This window comes from Micromys minutus, assembly GCF_963924665.1.
Source record: "Micromys minutus genome assembly, chromosome: 7".
Classification (NCBI taxonomy): domain Eukaryota; kingdom Metazoa; phylum Chordata; class Mammalia; order Rodentia; family Muridae; genus Micromys; species Micromys minutus.
The window spans coordinates 75,164,766-75,185,303 of NC_137976.1; the positions used below are offsets into that span (position 1 = coordinate 75,164,766).

The 20,538-nt window shown below is 37.7% G+C and overlaps 1 protein-coding gene across 1 annotated transcript in view; it reads left to right on the top strand.

The window, feature by feature from the left end:
• Positions 1-20,538, top strand: part of PRKDC (protein kinase, DNA-activated, catalytic subunit) — a gene marked incomplete at its 5' end in the record, with an annotated part of 200,876 nt that overhangs the window by 20,509 nt on the left and 159,829 nt on the right. The window contains 5 exons of the mRNA XM_080918907.1: positions 5,184-5,330; positions 6,492-6,656; positions 9,362-9,530; positions 10,950-10,999; positions 18,397-18,522. Coding sequence (XP_080775033.1) covers positions 5,184-5,330; positions 6,492-6,656; positions 9,362-9,530; positions 10,950-10,999; positions 18,397-18,522 — 657 coding nt within the window. The remainder of the gene's footprint in view (positions 1-5,183; positions 5,331-6,491; positions 6,657-9,361; positions 9,531-10,949; positions 11,000-18,396; positions 18,523-20,538) is intronic.

Below are 20,538 nucleotides of genomic sequence, written 5' to 3' on the forward strand. Positions count from 1 at the left end.
TCTTTTATGAATATGTGTGCTCTTGTGTTTGGAGAATAGATGTTAAGGATTGAGAGTTTCTCCTGACAAATTTTCCCAGTGTCCTTCCTTATCTTTTTTGATAACTTTTGGTTGAAAATCAACTTTATTCGATATTAGAATAGCTACTTCAGCTTGCTTCTTGGAGCCGTTTGCTTGGAAGGTTATTTCCCAACCTTTTACTCTGAGATAGTGTCTGTCTTTGTCTCCGAGATATGAGTTTCCTGTATGCAGCAAAATGTTGGATTCTGTTTATATATCCAGCCTGATAGCCTATGTCTTTTTATTGGGTAATTGAGTCCATTTATGTTAACAGATATTAAGGAATAGTGATTGCTGTTTCCTGCTAATTTTTCTTTTAGAGGTAGGATTGTGTCTGTGTGTCATTCTTCTTTTGGTTTTCTTGTTTAGGTATTCTCTTGTTTTTACTAGGATGTAGTTTCCCTCCTTGTATTCGGTTTTTCACCTATAATTCGTTGTAGTGCTGGGTTTGTGGTCAGATACTGTGTAAATTTAGTTTTGTCCTGGAATATTTTGGTGTCTTCATCTTTGGTGATTGATAGTTTTGCTGGGTATAGTAGCTTGGGCTGACACTTGTATTGTCTTAGGGGTCTGCATGATGTCTGTCCAGGCTCTTTTAGCTTTCATAGTCTCTGTTGAGAAATCGGGTGTGATTCTGATTGGTCTGCCTTTATATGTTACATGACCTTTTTCCCTTACTGTTTTTAGTATTCTTTCTTTGCTTTGGGCACTTGGCATTTTGACTATTATGTGTCGGGAGGAATTTTTTTTCTGGTCCAATCTATTTGGAGTTCTGTAGGCTTCTTTTATTCTCATGGTCATCTCATTCTTAAGGGTAGGGAAGTTTTCTTCTACGATTTTGTTGAAGATATTTACTGTGCCTCTTAGTTGATATTCTTCGCCCTCTTCTATTCCTATTATCCTTAGGTTTAGTCTTCTCATTGTGTCCTGGATCTCCTGAATTTTTTGAGTTAGGAGGTTTTTGGCTTTTGCATCTTCTCAGACTGTTTTGTCTATGTTTTCCATGTTGTCTTTGGCTTCTGAGATTCTCTCTTCCATCTCTTGTAGTCTGTTGGAGATGCTTGCATCTGTGACTAATGATTTCTTTTTTAGGTTTTCTACCTCCATGGTTATGTCTTTTAGTATTTTCTTTATTGTTTCCATTTCCATTTTCAATTCCTTCTTCAATTCCTTCATCTGTTTGGTTTTGTTTCCCTCTAGTTCTTTGATTTTTTTTGAGTGATTTTTGTGTTTTTGTTTTAAAAGTTTCTATTTCTTTATCCTTTTCCGCCCGTTCTTGTTTAAGGATCTCTATCATCATCTTGAGGTATGATTTCAGGTCTGAGTCTTCTTTTTCTGGAGTGTTTGGCATTCCAATGTTTGCAGTGATGGGAGAGCTGGGTTCTGGTGTTGCCAGGTTGTTTTGGTTTGCATTGGGTAAGTTCTTTCACTTTCCTCTTGCCATCTTGTTGCCTGTGTTATACGTGGTCTTGTTGTCAGTGATTAGTTCCTGTCTCTCCAGTGTACCTGGCCTATGTCCCTTGATCTCCTCTGTTCCAGGTGGCAGATGGCCTGAGTGTTTAGTCCGAATGCACGGGCCCTCTGGGTGGAAACCTATTCCCTATGGAAGAGTTCCTGTTCCCCTGAACCAATTGGGGTGGGGCATTTTCCCCGCACTTGGCCCAGACCTCTCTGCTCCCCGGCTATTTGCAGTGCAGTCTCACCAGGCCTGCGTCCCTGGATCTCCGCTGTTGTCCGTCACAACGTATATTCTTAATGAATTAATCTCTCTAGGATCTTCTTTCTTCGTTTTAGAAAGAGATTTAATTTCACGAGCGTTTCATGTATGAGTACTGTATTTACATCTTTTCTAGTTCTTTCTGGACTCTTAATTTGCTCCATGAGTCTTTTTTTTTCATTTCTTGAAGATAGCTAGTAGATGTCTGCCAACTTTCTTTCTTTTTTTATTATTATTTTAGCTACGGAATGTACAATTTTAAATTTAAGCATTATCCTGTGGGATAAAACTTTTTCCAAAAACTCAGTTTTATATAAAGTTTCTGTGAAAAAACGTTGCAGGTTTATTACATAGAATTTAAGTATGAGTACATATTTAAATGTGCGAGTGTATGCACACATGTTCACGAGCATGTAAGTGTGTACATAGAAGGCTAGGTGCTGTAGTTCTTGTTTGTTATCCCAGCCCAGGACAGAGGACTGTTGCAGGCCAGTTAGCCCGAGCTACTCAAAACACAAAAATAGCCAGACAGTGGTGGCACACACCTATTATCACAGCACTTGGGATGCAGAGGCAGGTGGATCTCTGAGTTTGAGTCCAGTCTGGTCTACAGAATGAGTTCCAGGATGGCCAGAGCTGCACAGAGAAACCACAACCACCATACACACATACGGAATTAAAAAAAAAAACAAAAAGCAAAACAATAAACAAAAGAAACCAACAAAAAGTGTAAAGAAGACTGTTCAAATCTGATATCCTACATCCTACATCCAAGAAAACGACGATGTGAGACTCAGTGTAATCCAGGCCTTGAACTCTCTGTAGTTCTACTAGGTCAGACTTCCTGTAGAGTGAGCCACGTTGGCTAGACTAATTATTTACTTGTCGGGAAACATTTTAAAGCGATTTGTGTGATAATTTCATGTTTTCAAAATTACTGTGACTAAAGAGGCCAGAAGGACATGCTCAGATATAATGCTTTGGGAATAATTAGGAAATATATTGGTAAATTAGCAGTGCAAGTCGTTAATGTTCCCACCCTGCCTTTGATAATTACCCAGATTGTTTTTTACACTTGAGTACAATGAATGCTGTTTGAACTCGAATGTTCTTCACATAGTAGTTTGTTGTTTATGTGGTAGGTAGTTATGCTGGCTAGTTTTTATGTTAACTTGACACAAACTAGGCTAATCTGAGAAGAAGGAATTGTAGTTGAGAAAATGCTTCTATAAGATTGTTAGGCCCGTCTATTCAGCATTTTCCTGATTGATAATTGATGTAAGAAAGCCCAGCCCATTGTGGGCAATGTCACTGTTGGGCAGGTGATCCTGGGGTGTATAAGAAAAGAAATTGAGCAAGCCAGGTAAAGAAAGCCAGTGAACAGCACTCTTCCATGGCTTCTGCTTTGCTTCCTGCCTCCAGGTTACTGTCCTGCTGAAGTTCTTGCCCTTCTCTCAGTGTTGGATTGTGATGTGGAAGTGTTTAGCTTAAACAAATTTCTCCCTAAATTGTTTTTGGTCCTGATGTTTATCACAGCAGTAGAAATCCCGGTTAAGGCAACAGTGATCTTTTTTCTTTTCCTGCATGTAGTTTTAGTGATATCCCTTGTAACTGGATCTCAGAAATACCTGAAATTTTGGGCTGATGGCTTATTGAGTAAAGAATTACCACTAAGCCTGTTGACTGAGTTCAGTATCTCAGATGGTGGGACTTTCAGAGTTTGTCTCCCTGCCCCCCACAGTATACTATATAGCCCCACAAACAAACAAGTGTAGCTAAGAAAAATTTAAGTATCAAGTGCCCTTTTCTGATCATCTCCATTTTCTTGGTCTCCCCCCATCCCACTCTCTCTCAGAGAAAGTATCACATAACAGTATATTCTTTTTTTTTAATGTAAGACTATAAAAAAGAGAGAATCTAATTGATTTGAAAAGCTGCAAGACTTTTTTTTTTTAAGTTTTGACTTTGTTTTTTAAACTTATTTTAAAAAACAAAGATAAATGTACAAATTTTTAAGCATTTTTGCATAGAAGTACACGAATATATTTTTTAAGGTTGTAATTAAGTATTTGTGCATACATATACATACACATATGTATATATGTAACAATAGTATAGGAAAAGAGGCTATTAATTTGAGGGGATAGGAGTGAAACTGGGAGGGGCTGTAGGAAGGAAAGGGGGATGTGATACAGTTCTATTTTAATTAAAATATATTCTTTTTTTTTGTTGCTGTTGAACTTCACACAGTCTGTGAGTTGTTTCTGGGGTGTTCAGAGCTTTCTGGGGTTAGTATTCCATTATCAGTGACTATATACTATGTCTGTTCTTTTGTGACTGGATTATCTCACTCAGGATGATATTCTCTAGATGCATCCATTTTCTTAAGAATTTCGTTAAGCCATTGTTTCTGATAGCTGAGCAGTACTCCACTGTGTAAATGTACCACAAGTTTTTTATCCATTCATCTACTGGAGTATATCTGGGTTTTTTCCAGCTTCTGGCTATTATAAATAGAGCTGCAATGAACATTGTGGTGCATGTGTCTTTGTTGTATGTTGGAGCATCTCTGGGGTATGCCCAGAAGTGGAATAGCTGGGTCTTCAGGTAGTATTATGTCCAATTTTCTGAGGAACCACCAGACTGATTTCCAGAGTGGTTGTATCAGTTTACAATCCCACCAACAGTGGAAAGTGTTCCTCTTTCTATAGTTAAGAAATTGCCATATGCAGTCACCAAATCCAAGCACTATAGCAGTTCCCAAAAAGTACTTACTGGTAGAAAGAAACCAGATAGAGATGCCTCCTCAGGGACTATGCTAGAGTCATATACAGCTGAGCATGCTTGCAGTTAACCATCGGGCTGAACGGGGACCCCCAGTGAGGTTGCTAAAGAAAGTACCAAAGGACCTGAAAGGGGTTGCAACCTCATGGGAAGATAACAACATTATCAACCCATCAAACTCTCCAAAACTCTCATGGACTAAAACACCAACCTTTGTGCACTTTGACAGACCTATTGATCCAGTTGCATATGTAGCTGAAGATAACAGTGTCTGGCATCAATGTGAGAAGAGGCTTTTGGCCCAGGGAAGGCATGTTTCCCAATGTAGGGGAATACCAAGGCAATGGGGTGGAGAGGGTGATTAGGAGGGAGTGCACCTTTGTGAAGGCAACTGGAGAGGGAGGGGGGATGGGATGGGGCAGGGTAAATGTATAACTTCTCAAATGTAAATACAGAGTAATAAAAAAAAAGAAATTGCCTTTTCTGGACTTTTGTTAACTAAGCACATTGAAGCAGAGGGTTCTGAATAAATGAAATCAAACAGTATGTTAATAGTAATTTGTTTAAGTCCTTTTATTTTTCTAGTAAATATTTCTAAGGAGTAACTGTCATGCAATTACAGATTTCATTTACTGTGGCAGAAGATGCAGAGTTGCATAAGAACAGGCTGAAGTACTTTATGGAACAGTTCTATGGAATCATCAGAAATGCAGATTCGAGCAACAAGGACTTAGCCATTGCTATTCGTGGATATGGACTATTTGCGGGAGTATGATTCATTCCTTTACTGTATTTTATGGTTTTGGTTTTATTTAGTTATTTACAGGAATCTATTATTGGTATTTATTCTATTAACAGTTCAATTTTCAGTGTTTACTATGTACTGGCATACATGCATTATCTTAGATTCCCCATAGTTCACCAATGACTTATTCTGTTTCATACACACACACACACACACACACACACACACACACACACACACACACACACAAAGACCAAGATAAGTTAGCTAATCTCTCAAAAGCTACCCTCAATTGATTGTAAAAAGACATAGCTCTTACCTGATACATGTCTGTAATTCCAGTGCAGGAAACAGAGGCAGGAGAATTAAGAGTTGTGGCCAACCTGGACTACGTAGTGCTCTAGGTCCAGGTTAGGCCATCTAAACACACCTAGGACACAGTTAGCCAAGAAATACAAACACCTCTAAGCAAATATAAGTTTAATTTTGAAGGTTAGAAGCATCCTCTTTTCCTTTGTACTCTTCAATTCCCTCATTAAAAACTATAAAACTGTGTGTGTGTGTACATATATACATATATATACACATACACACATATATACACATACACACACATATATACACACATAAATATAGATATAACTAAATTATGACTAGATATGAATCTATAGTTGTGTTAACTTGAAGTTTTAAACAATCTTTTAAGACAGAAAAGTAATGTATTTAGAAGATTAGCTGTATTTCTACCTATAATCCAGGCTTCAGGAAGCTAATTTGCTACATATTGAGGACAGCCTGGGTTACATACTAATTCAGAGTTAGCCTAGGCCTTGTCTACCCCACTTCACTCCTATCTCCATTTGTTTCTGTTTGCAGCTCTAGCTAATCCAGGGACAAAGTAAGATGTGAGAAATCTCTTAGCATTTCGGGGCCAGTGCGTAGTAAGAACAGTTCTTTAAACAGCCTAGATCATAATTAACAATGTGTATAAGTAACTATTTAGGATCTGAATATATATAGTTATGAGAATTATAAGACACAATATGTTATGTACAGTAAGATAAGTAAACAACTTACATTGATAATATTCAGGAGTTTATAACCACATGTCTTAATATGACATGTTAGAATATCTTTGTTTTGATGCTGATAAAGATTCTGGTTTCTGTTTTGCCTTTCCAAAAGCCTTGCAAGCGTATAAATGCGAAAGATGTTGACTTCATGTACGTGGAGCTCATTCAGCGCTGTAAGCAGATGTTCCTCACTCAGACAGATGCTACTGAGGACCATGTTTACCAGATGCCAAGTTTCCTTCAGTCTATTGCAAGTGTCTTGCTTTACCTTGACACAGTAAGTGAAATGGTTACACTGAGCATGTTTGTAAGTACTTAAACTTATTTCCACAATTAATATTTTTAATTAATTAAAAGCACAGAATTTCCTGGTTAAATTATCAATTGTGGAGCTCCTTAATAACAATATAAAATGGTTGATTCGCCAGAAACTTGCTTGCAGATATTAATTTAATTTTTTGAAACAACGAAGTTTAGCAACAAGTGTCTAACAAATACCATTATAATTGTAAGCTCTTGGAATCAGCAGCATTGCTTATCATCTATCCAAAACTCACTAATATTTCTTTTAACAATAGGTAGTAAAAATTCCAAAGGACAGGTGCTAATGAAAGTTGTTTGCTAGCCTAATAGTCTGCTGGACCTGTAAAGGTTATTCTTAACTCGGGTCCCATGCTAGCTCAGAGACTGAGAAGGAACACAAAAGCTTTGAGATGAGGCAGTAACTGCCCTTCAGGGATTGCAACTCGTCCAGACTGAAATATTGGGAACTAGAGGATTCTTGGCTTTCAATTTAGCCAGGTTTGGCATGTCACAACTCTGAGTCTGAGACATCCCAACTGCTTTATGAATCTTAGTAGGAGCTGGAAAATGTGTGGGGAAGGTGAGGCTGAGACAGACACTTAAAACCCTCCCCTGTTCTGGGCATTCTCTTTTGTGGAAGGACAGAGCTCTCCACAAGGAATTTTGAATGATGTGGAGTACATTCAGTGTAGGAACTCATGACAACTTATTGTCATATGCCTCATGACAACTTATTAGTATTTGTGTCATGGGTTTTGTTGTTGTTTTCTAAAACAGGGTTACTGAAACTGTTTCCATGCCTGATCTTTTCTTTTTTTAAAACCAGGGCAAGATTGCTATAGTCCTGGGTATATAAATACATTAAATAGTTGTACAAATCAAATATTTTCTGATAATAAAGAATAGGTTTATTTTAAAACAATTTTTTGGTTTCTATATAATTTTACTGTTTATTAAAGATTAAAGAAAATTTACAGTTTTACCATTTATTGAAGATTAAAGGAAATTTACATCCTAATTAAATGGATTACTTGTTTACTTTTCTTTTTTTAGATGACCTTTTAAAAAAAATTATTTAATTTATGTGTATGACAGACCAGAAGAGGGCATCAGATTTTATTATCGATGGTTGAGAGCCACCATGTGGTTGCTGGGAATTGGACTCAGGACCTCTGGAAGAGCAGTCAGTGCTCTTAACCACTAAGCCATCTCTCCAGCCCATTTGTTTACTTTTACATAAAGATTTAAATTCTGGTTTTTATTTGCTGCTAAAGGATGTACAGTATCAGAATTGATAAATGATTTTACAACTACCAAAGCTGAGAGTGCTTCTTGGTCTAAATGTATAGCGCAAACTGGCAAAAATATGTTTAGGGCCATGTCAGAACTGGAAATATTGTCCTAATCTCAAGCCATTATTCATTTAACGATTTTCCTTTTATTCCAAGACATTATTCATTTAATGATTTTTTTTAACGGAAAAGGGCGAAGTTTTGTTGTTGTTTTAAACAGATTCTACTTATTTTTATTTCTTAGGCATTCAAGTATTTTGCCTGCATATCTGAATATGCACCTTCTGTGTATCTGATGTCCAGGGATGTTCCTAGAACTAGAGCGACACCTTGGTAGCACTTGTGAGCTGCCATGTGGGCTCTGGGAACCACATCCTCTGTCAGGGCAACAGGTGCTTCCAACTACCTAGCCCTGTGTGTCTCCAGCCTCAACAGTAGCTTGTAAAGCCAAACATTCTAATACAATATAATTCAAAGATATAGTAATTTAATACTTACATGCTGAGGAATGATAGAAAAATAACACTTTTTATTAGTCATTATTTTTCTTAAAAGAGGAAGGAATCATCATGTCAAATAAAAAGGCTAATTCATAATGCAATTTTAATTCAAGTTAAAGTGTTTCAGACAATACATATTGGCACAATACATGATGCGTGTGTTCAGGAGCTAGGGTGTGGTTAAGTCATGTGACACAACAGACAAACACTTCTAGAAGTCCCTCGGATTCTTTATTTCTTTTTTGTTAATTATTCTGTGTTTGAGTGTTTTGCCTGAATGGGTGTCTGAGCACTACATGCATGACTGGCCTTTGAAAGGCCAGAAGAAGGCATTAGATCACTTGGACCTGTAGTTATAGACAGTTGTGGGCTGGCATTTTGGGTACTAGGAATGGCTCTTACCCTGGGAGAGCATCAGAGCTCTTAAACTCTGAAATGTCTCTCCATCCCTATACCTCATGTTCTTTACCTGTTTGATTTTTTTTTAAAAATTAACTTGTCATCTGGGTATTTGGAAATGTTTTACTATTCTGATATATCGTATGATCTCCATAGTTAATTGAATGATCTCATTTGGATCACAACACATAATTTAAGAGTCTGGAGCAGAAAAAATAGTTGTTACCTTTTCCATCTTTCTGAAAGATTCAGATAGCCACTTAGAAGTATGCTGTAAATACCACTCAGACAGCTTGATTCTGGCAGCTGCAATAGTTAGACAGGTTAGCAAGTTTATATGTACTTATGACCACTTCAATTGTAATAGATTATTTCTTCTACCTATATTTTGTATATTAAAATATTTATGTCTCATTATAATACATATTCTATTAAAATATTATATTTATTCCCTGTTCTAATTTTGAGTTTTTCTCCATTTCTGGTAGGTTCCGGAGGTATATACTCCAGTACTGGAACATCTCATGGTGGTGCAGATAGACAGCTTCCCTCAGTATAGTCCCAAAATGCAGTTGATGTGTTGTAAAGCCATAGTAAAAGTTTTCCTAGCCTTAGCAGAGAAAGGACCAGTTCACTGGAAGTGCATTAGTGCTGTCGGTAAGCTTGTCCTTTATTTTCATTCTTACCGTGGTAAATGCTAAACATTTAACATGCTACTTGATATATTTAAAGAAAATCTGGCTCCCTAATTCTTTGTGCATATACTACTTTTTAGAGAACTTTTCATTTTGATGAGACAGATCTTTTTTCTTTCATATTAGACTTTGGAGTCAATCATACCTATTCTTTACGTAGAATCTTTTGTTTTCTTTTTGGCAATTTCAAAAATGTAAACAACACATCTGGGTTCTATGTGCCCATGTCTTAGTTATGATTGGGGCTTGCTCACAGACACAGGGAATTTAGTTAGTCTGTGTCAGCATGGCAGGGAGCATGGCAGCAGACAGGCAGCCGTGGTGCTGCAGCAGTAGATGAGAGCTCACGTCTGATCCCCAAGTTTGCTCAGAGAGACAAAAGGCAAGAGTTTTTAAAATCTCCAAATTCACTCCCAGTTCACACCTTCTTCCACAAAGCCATACCTCCTAATTCTTCCCAAACAGTTTCATGAATGGAGAGACCAAGCATTCAGATGTACAAATGAGCCCGTGGCTGCCAGTCTCATTCAAATTACCACAATCTCCAACTCCTTCCTCCCACTCCATGTATGAACCCTTAATTTCTCTGTCTCACTAACGCATCTGTGTTCTCTCTTTTGTTGCTAATAACCCACTGAGTACTATTGCTGCTGCCTGTTGACTTGATTTTGTGCAGATAGCTACAGTGTATTTGTCATGTCTAGAAGACATCATTTCATAGAATTCTTTCTCGTCTTCTGGCCTTTAACATTCATTTTACTCTTCTTCCAAGATATTCTATGAGCCTTGGGGTGTTGGTGGAGGTATAGGTATCCCGTTTAATGCTGAGTACTCAATAGTCATTAATTATCAGCATTAATTGGTGCCCACTGCAGAAAGATACTTCTAAGCTTAAAACTGTAGACAAGATGGAGTACATTCACAGTGGTGTGGCCCTAGACAAGCATAAATAGTTAGAACGCAGTTTTATAATGTCTATTTGATAAGATTTCTTCCACAAGGCATTAAGACCCCTGAGCTATGGCCTTTTTTTTTTTTTCTTTTTTAACCAGAAAGCCTTTTTCTTATGACATCTTTGGCTTCTAGATTTATTTTTATTTTATTTATTTATTTATTTTTATTTTTGACAGAATCTCACTATGTAGCCTAGGTTGACTTTGAATTCCACAGTTGTCCGGCCTCTGCTTTCCAAATGCTGAGATTATAGATATGTGTTACCATACCAACTTTATGTCTGACTCTCGATAGTTCAGAATTTAAAACTAAAGATATTAACAAATTTCACATATAAATTAAGAGGCAAAATCATGATTGTTGTTTGCATTGAGTGATTGTGGTTCTTAATGTTCCCTTCATTATTATTTGTCTTCTTTATTTTTAGTGCATCAAGGTTTAATTAGAATATGTTCCAAACCAGTGGTCCTTCAAAAGGTAAATTTTGATTCAAAAGTTTCAAAACCTGCTCTTATTACTGGATGTTAGAAACAATGTTTCCATAGTAAATGTATAAAAAAAGACTTTCTTAGTTTTAGCTACCACCATCCCTTTTTCTTTCTTTCATTTTTTACTATTATTTTTTCAAATTATTTTATTGGATATACTTGGTATTTACCTTTCAAATGTTATACCCCCTCTCATCCCCCTCCTCTTGTTTCCATGAATATGTACCCTCCCCCATTCACCCTTTGTACCACAGTGCCTTGGCATTCCCCTACACTGGGAAAACTCACCTTCACTGAACCAAAGGTGTCTTCTCACATTGATCCCAGACACTGCTATCTTCAGCTACATATGCAATTGGATCAATCAGTCTCTCATAGTAAGCACTTCTTGACATGATAATAGTGCTTGGGTTTGGTGGCTGCATGTGGGGTGGATCCTCAGGTAAGGCAGTCTCTGGATGATCTTTTCTTCAATCCCTGCTCCTCTCTCTATTTGACCTTGTATTTTCTACCGTGAGTGTTTTATTTTTCATTCAAAGAAGGACTGAGGCATTCACATTCTGGCTTTCTTTTTGAGCTTCATAAGGTCTGTGAATTGTTTCTTGAGCATTTAGAGCTTTTGGGGACTAGTATTCACTTATCAGTGAGTACATATCATGTGTGTTCTTTTGTGACTGGGTTACTTCACTCAGGATGATAGTTTCTAGTTCCATCCATTTGCCTAGGTATTTCATAAAGTCATTGTTTCTAATAGCTAAGTAGTACTCCATTGTGTAAACTTACGACAATTTCTGTATCCATTGCACTGTTGAAGGACATCTGGGTTCTTTCTAGTTTCTGGATATTATAAATAAGGCCGCTATGAGGATAGGGAAGAATGTGTTCTTGTTATACGTTCGAGCGTCTTTGGGTTATATGCCCAGGAGTGGAATCACTGGGTTTTCAGGTACTACTATGTCCAATTTTCTGATGAACCGCCAGACTGATTTCCAGAATGGTTGTACCAGTTTACAACCCCACCAACAGTGCGGAGTGTTCCTTTTTCTCCACATCCTCGCCAGCATCTGCTGTCACCTGAGAGTTTTTTATCTTAGCCATTCTGACTGGTGTGAGGTGGAATCTCAGGGTTGTTTTGATTTGCATTTCCCTGATGACTAGGGATGTTGAACATTTCTTTAGGTGCTTCTCATTCATTCAATATTCCTCAGTTAAGAATTCTTTGTTTAGCTCCGTACCCCATTTTTGAATAGAATTATTTGATTCTCTGGAGTCTAACTTCTTGAGTTCTTCGTATTAATTAATAATACCTCTCTATCAGATATAGGATTTTTTTTTCAATCTGTTGGCTGCTGTTTGTCTTCTTTACAGTGTCCTTAGTCTTACAGAAACTTTGCAATTTCATGAGGTCGCATTTGTCGATTCTTGACCATAGAGCATAAGCTATTGCTGTTCTGTTCAGGAAACTTTACCCTGTGCCTATGTGTTCTAAGCTCTTCCCCACTTTCTCTTCTAATAGTTTTAGTGTACCTGGTTTTATGTGGGGGTCTTTGATCCACTTGCACTTGAGCTTTGCAAAATGAGATAATAAAGGATCAATTTGCATTCTTCTGCATGCTGACTGCTAGTTGAACCAACACCATTTGTTGAAGAGGCTGGCCTTTTTACATTGAATGTTTTTAGCTTCTTTGTCAGATCAAGTGACCGTAGGTGTGTGGGTTCATTTCTGGGTCTTGAATTCTCTTTCATTATCTACCTGCCTATCTCTGTACCAATACCATGCAGTTTTAGTCATGATTGATCTGAAATACAGCTTGAGGTTAAGGATGGTGATTCCCCAGAAGTTCTTTTATTGTTAAGAATAGTTTTTCCTCTCCTAGGTTTTTTGTTATTCCAAGTGAATTTGCAAATTGCTCTTTCTAACTCTATGAAGAGTTGAGTTGAAATTTTGATGAAGATTGCATTGAATCTGTGGATTGCTTTTGGCAAGATGGCCATTTTTAAAATTTGATTCTTTCAATCCATGAGCATGGGAGATCTTTCTATCTTCTAAGATCTTCAATTTCCTTCTTCAGAGATTTGAAGTTCTTGTCATACAGATCTTTCACTTGCCTAGTTAGTGCCACACCAAGGTATTTCATATTGTTTGTGACTATTGCGATGGGTGTCATTTCCCCGATTTCTTTCTCAACCTGTTTATTCTTTGAGTAGAAGAAGGCTACTTATTTGTTTATGTTAACTTTATATTCAGCCACTTTGCTGAAGTTACCAGCTGTAGAAGTTCTCTGGTGGAGTATCTGGTGTCACTTAAGTATACTATCATATCATGTGCAAATAGTGATATTCTGATTTTTCCTTTTTGATTTGTATCCCTTTGACTTCCTTTTGCTGTCTAAGTGCTCTGGCCAGGACTTCCAGTACTATTTTGAATAGGTAGGGGGAAAGTGGGCAGCCTCGTCTGATCCTTGGTTTTAGTGGGATTACTTCAAGTTTCTCACCATTTAGTTTGATTTTTAGCTACCAGTTTACTGTGTATTACTTTTACTATGTTTAGGTATGGGCCTTGCATTCTTGATTTTTTTTTTTCCAAGACTTTTAAAATGAAGGGGTGTTGAATTTTGTCAAATTCCTTCTCATCTTCAACTGAGATGATCATATGGTTCTTTTCTTTGAGTTTGTTTATATAGTGAATTATGTTGATAGATTTCTTATATTGAACTGTCCCTGCATCCCTGGAATGAAGCCTACTTGTTCATGGTGAATTATTATTTTGATATGTTCTTGGATTCGGTTTGCAAGAATTTTATTAAGTATTTTCACATCAATGTTCATGAGGGAAATTGGTCTGAAGTTCTCTTTCTTTGTAGGGCCTTTGTCTGGTTTAGGTATGAGCATAATTGTGGCTTCGAAGAGTAAGTTGGGTAGTGTTCCTTCTTTTTCTATTTTGTGGAATTGTTTGGAGAGTATTGGTATTAGTTCTTCTAAGAAAGTCTGATAGAATTCTGCACTGAACCCATCTGGTCCTGTGCTTTTTTTGGTTGGGAGGCTTTTTTATGATTGCTTCTGTGGTTTATCTGATCCTGATTTAACTTCTGTACCTGGTGTCTGTCTAGAAAGTTGTCCTTTTCCTTTAGATTTTCCAATTCTGTTGAGTATATGCTTTTGTAGTAGGATCTGGTGATTTCTTTAATTTCCTCAGTTTCTGTTGTTTTGTCTCCCCTTTCATTTCTGATTTTGTTAATTTGGATACTCTTTGTATGCTCTCTAGTAAGTTTGGCTAAGGGTTTATTGATCTTGTTGATTTTCTCAAAGAACCATTTCCTCGTTTTGTTGATTCTTTGTATTGTTCTTTTTGTTTGTACTTGGTTGATTTCTTCTCTGAGTTTGATTATTTCCTGCCTTCTACTCCTCTTGGGTGTATCTGTTTCTTTTTGTTCTAGAGCTTTCAGATGTGCTGTCAAGCTGCTAGTGTATGCTCTCTCCAGAAGGAGTTACTCTGAGCTATGAGTTTTCCTCTTAAAACTGCTTTCATTGCATCCCATAAATTTGGTTATGTTGTGCCTTGATGTTTGTTAAATTCTAAAAAAAATTCTTAATTTCTTTCTTGGCCATGTTATCATTCAGTAGTGCATTTTTCAGCTTCTATGTGTAGTGGGCTTTTTGTTTTTGTTGTTATTAAAAGAACAGCCTTAGTCCATGGTGATCTGATAAAATGCATGGGAGTATTTTGATCTCATTATATCTGTTGAGGCCTGTTTTGTGACCAATTAAATGGTAAATTTTGGAGAATGTGTCGTGAGGTGCTGAGAAGAAGGTATTTTTTTTGTTTTAGGATAAAATGTTCTGTAGATGTCTGTTAATTGCAATTGGTTCATAACCTCTGCTAGTTTCACTGCATCTTTGTTCAGTTTCTGCCTCCATGATCTGTCCATTGATGAGAGTGGGATGTTGAAGTCTCCCACTATTATTGGTGTGGTACAATATATGCTTTGAGCTTTAGTAGGTGTACTGGCTGGTTTTGTGTCAACTTGACACAAGGTGGACTTACCACAGAGAAAGACGCTTCAGTTGAGAAAATGCCTCCATGAGATCCAGCTGTAAGGCATTTTCTCATCTAGTGATCAAAGGGGGAGGGCCCAGCCCATTGTGGGTGGTGCCATCCCTGGGCTGGTAGACCTGGGTTCTATAAGAAAGCCAACTGAGCAAGCCAGGGGAAGCAAGCCACTAACTACCATCCTTCCATGGCCTCTGCATCAGCTCCTGCTTCCTGACCGGCTTGGGTTCTTGTCCTGACTTCCTTTGGTGATAAACAGCAGTATGGAAGTGTGAGCTGAATAAACCCTTTCCTCCCAAACTTCCTTCTTGGTCTTGATGTTGTGCAGGAATTGAAACCCTCCCTAAGACAGTAGAGATTGTTTTCTGAACGTGGTTGCCCTTGTATTTGGATCATAGATGTTAAGTATTAAGAGTTCTTGATAGATATTTTTTCTGTGATATATAAAAAAGTGTCCTTTCTTATCTTTTTGATAACGTTTGGTTGAAAATCTATTTTATTCAATATTAGAATGGCTACTCCAGCTTGTTTCCTGGTACCATTTCTCAGAAAGTCTTTTCCCGCCTTTTACTATGAGGTAGTGTCTGTCTTTGTCACTGAGATGAGTTTCCTGTATGCAGCAGCAAAATGCTGGATCTTGTTTATGTTTGCAGTCTGATAGCCTATGTCTCTTTATTGGGGAATTGAGTCCATTGATGTTAAGAGATATTAAGGAATTGTGATTGTTTTTTTTTGTTATTTTTGTTGTTAGAGGTAAAATTATATTTGTGTGCTTTTTTTCTTTTGGTTTTGTTTATTTTCTTGCTTTTCCTAGGAGGCAGTTTCCCTCCTTGTGTTGGAGCTTTCCATCTATTATCCTTTGTAGCGCTGGGCTTGTGGACAGATGTGTAATTTAGTTTTGTTCTGGAATATCTTGGTTTCTCCATCTGTGATAATTGAGAGTTTTGTTGGATATAGTAACCTGGGCTGGCATTTGTGTTCTCTTAGGTTCTGTATGATGTCTGTCCAGGATCTTCTAGGTTTTATACTTTCTGTTGAGAAATCTGGTGTAATTCTGATAGGTCTGCTTTTATGTGCTACTTGTCCTTTTTCTTTTATTGCTTTTACTATTCTTTCTTTGTTTTGAACATTTGGTGCTTTGACTATTATGTGTTGGGAAGAATTTCTTTTCTGGTCCAATCTATTTGGAGTTCTGTAGGCTTCTTGTATGTTCATGGTCATCTCATTCTTAAGGTTAGGGAAGTTTTCTTTTATGATTTTGTTGAAGATATTTACTGGGCCTTTTAGTTAGTATTTTTTGCCCTCTTCTACACCTATTATCCTTAGGTTTTTGTCTCCTCATTGTGTCCTGGATATGCTGGATTTTCTGGGTTAGGAGCTTTTTGATTTTTGAATTTCTCTGACTTTTGTGTCAATGTTTTCTCTGTTATCTTCTGTCCCTGAGATCCTTTCTTCTATCTGTTGTATCTTTTTCCTAGGTGTTCTGTCTCCAGGGTTGTCTCTTTTTGTGATTTCTTTATTGTTTCTATTTCCATTTTCAATTCCTTCACCTGTTTGGTTGTGTTTTCCTGTAGTTCTTTAAGTGATTTTTGTGTTTCCTCTTTAAAGTCTTCTACTTGTTTACATGTGTTCTCCTATAATTCTTTAAGGGAGTTACTCATGTGCTTCTTGCAGACCTCCATCATCATCATGAAGTATGATTTTTAAGTCCATATCTTGTTTTTTTGGTATGTTGGGAAATCCACTACTTACTGCTGTGGGGAACTGGGTTTTGATGTTGCCAGATTGTCTTGGTTTCCATTCCTTAGGTTCTTTTGCTTGCCTCTTGCCATCTTGTAATTTGTGATGTTAGGTGATCTTGTTGTCTCCGACTGAGGGCCTGTTTGCTCAGGAGGGCAATTGGACTCTTTGCAGGCATGCAGTTAGTTCAGATGGTCGTGACCTGGCTCTGTCTCTGGTTCAGAACTACCTCTTCCTAGACAGCACCATGCTACCTGTGCCCCAAGAGTTCCTAGTGGTCTCTCCCCAGATAGTTAGCCAGGGGGAAGTTGAGATTAGGCTCAGATGAGAGAGAGCTTCTGAGGCTCTTCTGGGTGCTCTGCAATCTGTGCATAGGCCCTGAGTCCTGATGGTGTTGACCTGGACCTGTCCCACCACCTCTTTTTCTTGAGATAGGTTTTTATATATTATATGGTAGCTTTGAACTTGATGTAGCCAATGAACACTTTGAACTTCCGATATTGCTGCCTGTACTTTACAAATGGTAGCCTTACAGTTGTTTATCAGTGTGCCACACTTATGTAGTGCTGGGGACTGAATCCAGGCTTTTATGCATACCATGCAAGCAATCTGCCAGCCAAATTCAGCTCACCCATGCCTTACATTTTGAAGTTTCATGTATCAATACCAGTCTCTGTTAGATAGACATACTTCTTTTTTTAATTAATTAATTTTTTTATTGGATATTTTCTTTACTTACATTTCAAATGCTATCCCCTTTCCTGGTTTCCCCCTGGAATTTCCCATCCCATCCCCCTCCCCCTGCCTCTGTGAGAGTGTTTCACCACCCACCCACTCCCTCCCATCTCCCCACCCTGGGTATTGAGTCTTCATAGGGCCAAGGACTTATCCTCCCATTGATGCCTGATAAGGCCATTCTTTGCTACATATGCAGCTGGAGCTCCATGTGTGCTCTTTGGTTGGTGGTTTGGTCTCTGGGAGCTCTAGGAGGTCTGGTTGGTTGATATTGTTGTTCTTAAGGAATAAAATGATGTTACATATACTTAAAATTTTTCTTTTAATGTTCATTTATGTGTTTGTATGAGTGTGTTTGTGTGTGTACATGCTATAGTGAGCTTGTGGAGGTTAGAAGGCAGTGTTTAAGATTTAGTTCTCTTCTTCCACCATGTGGGTTCCAGGAATCAAGCTCAAGTCATCAGGCTTGGTAGCAAGTGTGTTTACCTGCTGAGGCATCTTGCTGTCTGTGATACTGACATCTTTACAAAGAATCTTTACAATCTAGGATAATATATAAATGTATAGAAGTTAGAGGAACTCTCAGTCCATTAGTGTAATGAGAATTTGGGTCACATGTGAAGAGGGATGATTTGTAGTGGGTTTGGTAGGTTAAGTAGGTATGTTCAAAATTCTTAGTGGATACAGTCACTGTCTTTACTTTCCAGCTTTCTTTTATTATGTTGTCTTACTTTCTTTAGTTTATTGCAGAATTTATACTGGTTGCTATTTTAGTTTAGACAATCTGTAAGTCATTATGTTCTGACATTAGCTGTCCATGAGTCTACGAATCAATAATGAGATGTTGTCTTCTTCTCCAGGATGTTGAGTCCAGGTCTGAACACCGTTGGGCCTCGGAGGAAGTCAGAACAGGCAGGTGGAAAGTCCCCACGTACAAAGACTATGTGGATCTTTTTCAGCATCTTTTAGGCTGCGACCAGATGGTGGTAAATTTTGTTATTACCCTTCCATATTTGGGGAGCTTACCACACACTCATGTGGCAGTCAGGGAACAACTTCTAGTAACCAGTTCTGTCCTTTTACCAAGTGGTTCCCAAAGATTAATCTCAGATTGTAAGGCATGGGGACAAATGCCTTCATTCACTTAGCCATCTCTAGCCTCTTCGTCAAGCTAGCCTGGACGTTGTATTTAACCAAGAGTCGGCTGGAACTTCTGATACTCTCGCTTCCAACTCCAACCAAATGTTATAATTTGAACGTTATAAAAGTATTCCACTTCTCATCATTGAGAGGCTCGATCAACTAAACAAATACAAACTAAAAACCAGGTAGATAAGAGACCATGTCTAAGAAAAACTAAACAACAAACACCTTCATAGTTACCAATATCTTCATCAGGGTTCCTGTTTCTATGATTAAACACCATGACCAAAGGCAACTTGGGGAGAAAAGTGTTTATTTTACTCTGTATTTCTGTAGCATAGTCCATCCTTGATGAAGTCAGGACTTGGACCTGGAGAAGAAAGCAAGGCTAAGGTCGTTAAGGCTGCTTTACTAACTTTCTCCTTTTGGCTTTTTTTTTTTTTTTCATGTAGGACCACTTGCCAAGGGTGGTACTGCCCACAGTTGTCTGGACCCTTTTACCATATCAATTATCAATCAAGAAAAGCCCAAAGACTTGCCTACAGGCCAGTCCTCTGAAAGCATTTTCTTACGTGAGATTCCTATTTCCTAGACAATTCTAGCTTAGGTTAAGTTAAATAAAAACTAGTAAGAATAAGTGCAAGGTTTCAGAATTTTGTTGTACTTTTAATTTTTTTTTCTTTTTCTTTTTCCTGTTCTCAAGGCTTCAATTTTTGTGAAGCCTTGGCTGTTCTGGAACTTGTTCTGTAGAACATACCTAGAACTCACAGATCTATCTTGCCTCTGTGTCTCAAGTCTGGTGTTAAAGGCATGTGCCACCGCTGCCCTGCTAACAGTTCTGTCTTAAAGCATTCTTAAAACAGTGTAAGTCAGAACAGTTAAAAGTGAAAGCATAAGAAGTAATATGGGGCTAAATGTCACTTAATGGTAGAGCATCTGTGTGACGTGAAAACAGAGTCCTGGGTTTGTTCTTCAGCATTGCAGAAAGCAGGTTAACTTCCTAATCCTCCTTCTCCTACAAGGGGACGGTCCTCTCTCTCCTCACTTAGTCTGTCCTTCCTCTGGTTGGCCTGTTTGCCTCTTTGTACCCACTGTTTCCTGCTTGATGCTAAGTATGTTCTTCCACTGTGCTACACCCACCTCTGTTTGCTGGGCACAATAATCTAGTTTAATAATTCTGAGGGGTCAGTGTGTACTTATTAATTATGTTACCTATATTAAAATAATGCCTCTTGCCTAATATGTTGCTACATTGTAATTTTTTAGTTTCTGGTGGCTAGTATTTTAATATATACCCTGACAATACATTAAAAGTCTAGGATAAAAAAATTTTTATAATAGTTGATTTCTATCCCATCAAAACCATACATTTTTAGACTTTTGTTGTTGTTTTTAATTGGCTCTAAATAATATATCAAGTGGCTGAGTGTAGTAGTGATGTTCAGCTTGAATATAAAATAACCTCAGCATTTGGGATGTGGTTGCTAGTGGCTCCAAGGTAGAAGCCAACCTGGGCTATATGAGATCCTGTCAAAAGAAGATTGTATCAGGGGCTGTACTGTGATTTGGTGGAGTGCTTGCTTAGGATGTAAGAGGCCCTTAATAAATCCTCCTTTACTGAGTATTTTGTCCTCAGTAACTGAGATGTAGGGAGGAAGGGTAGATTGAGAGAGAAAACAAACTATATTATACTAATGTGTGTTTATACGTAGATATGCAAACTAATTAACCTAAATGCTTTAACAGAGTTGACAGGTCCTCTCATTCACGTCCATGATTTGAGTATTAAATGTGATTGAATGTGATTAAATGTCACAGTAATTTGAAAAGATATGTTAAGTTTTGAAGCTTTAAACCTC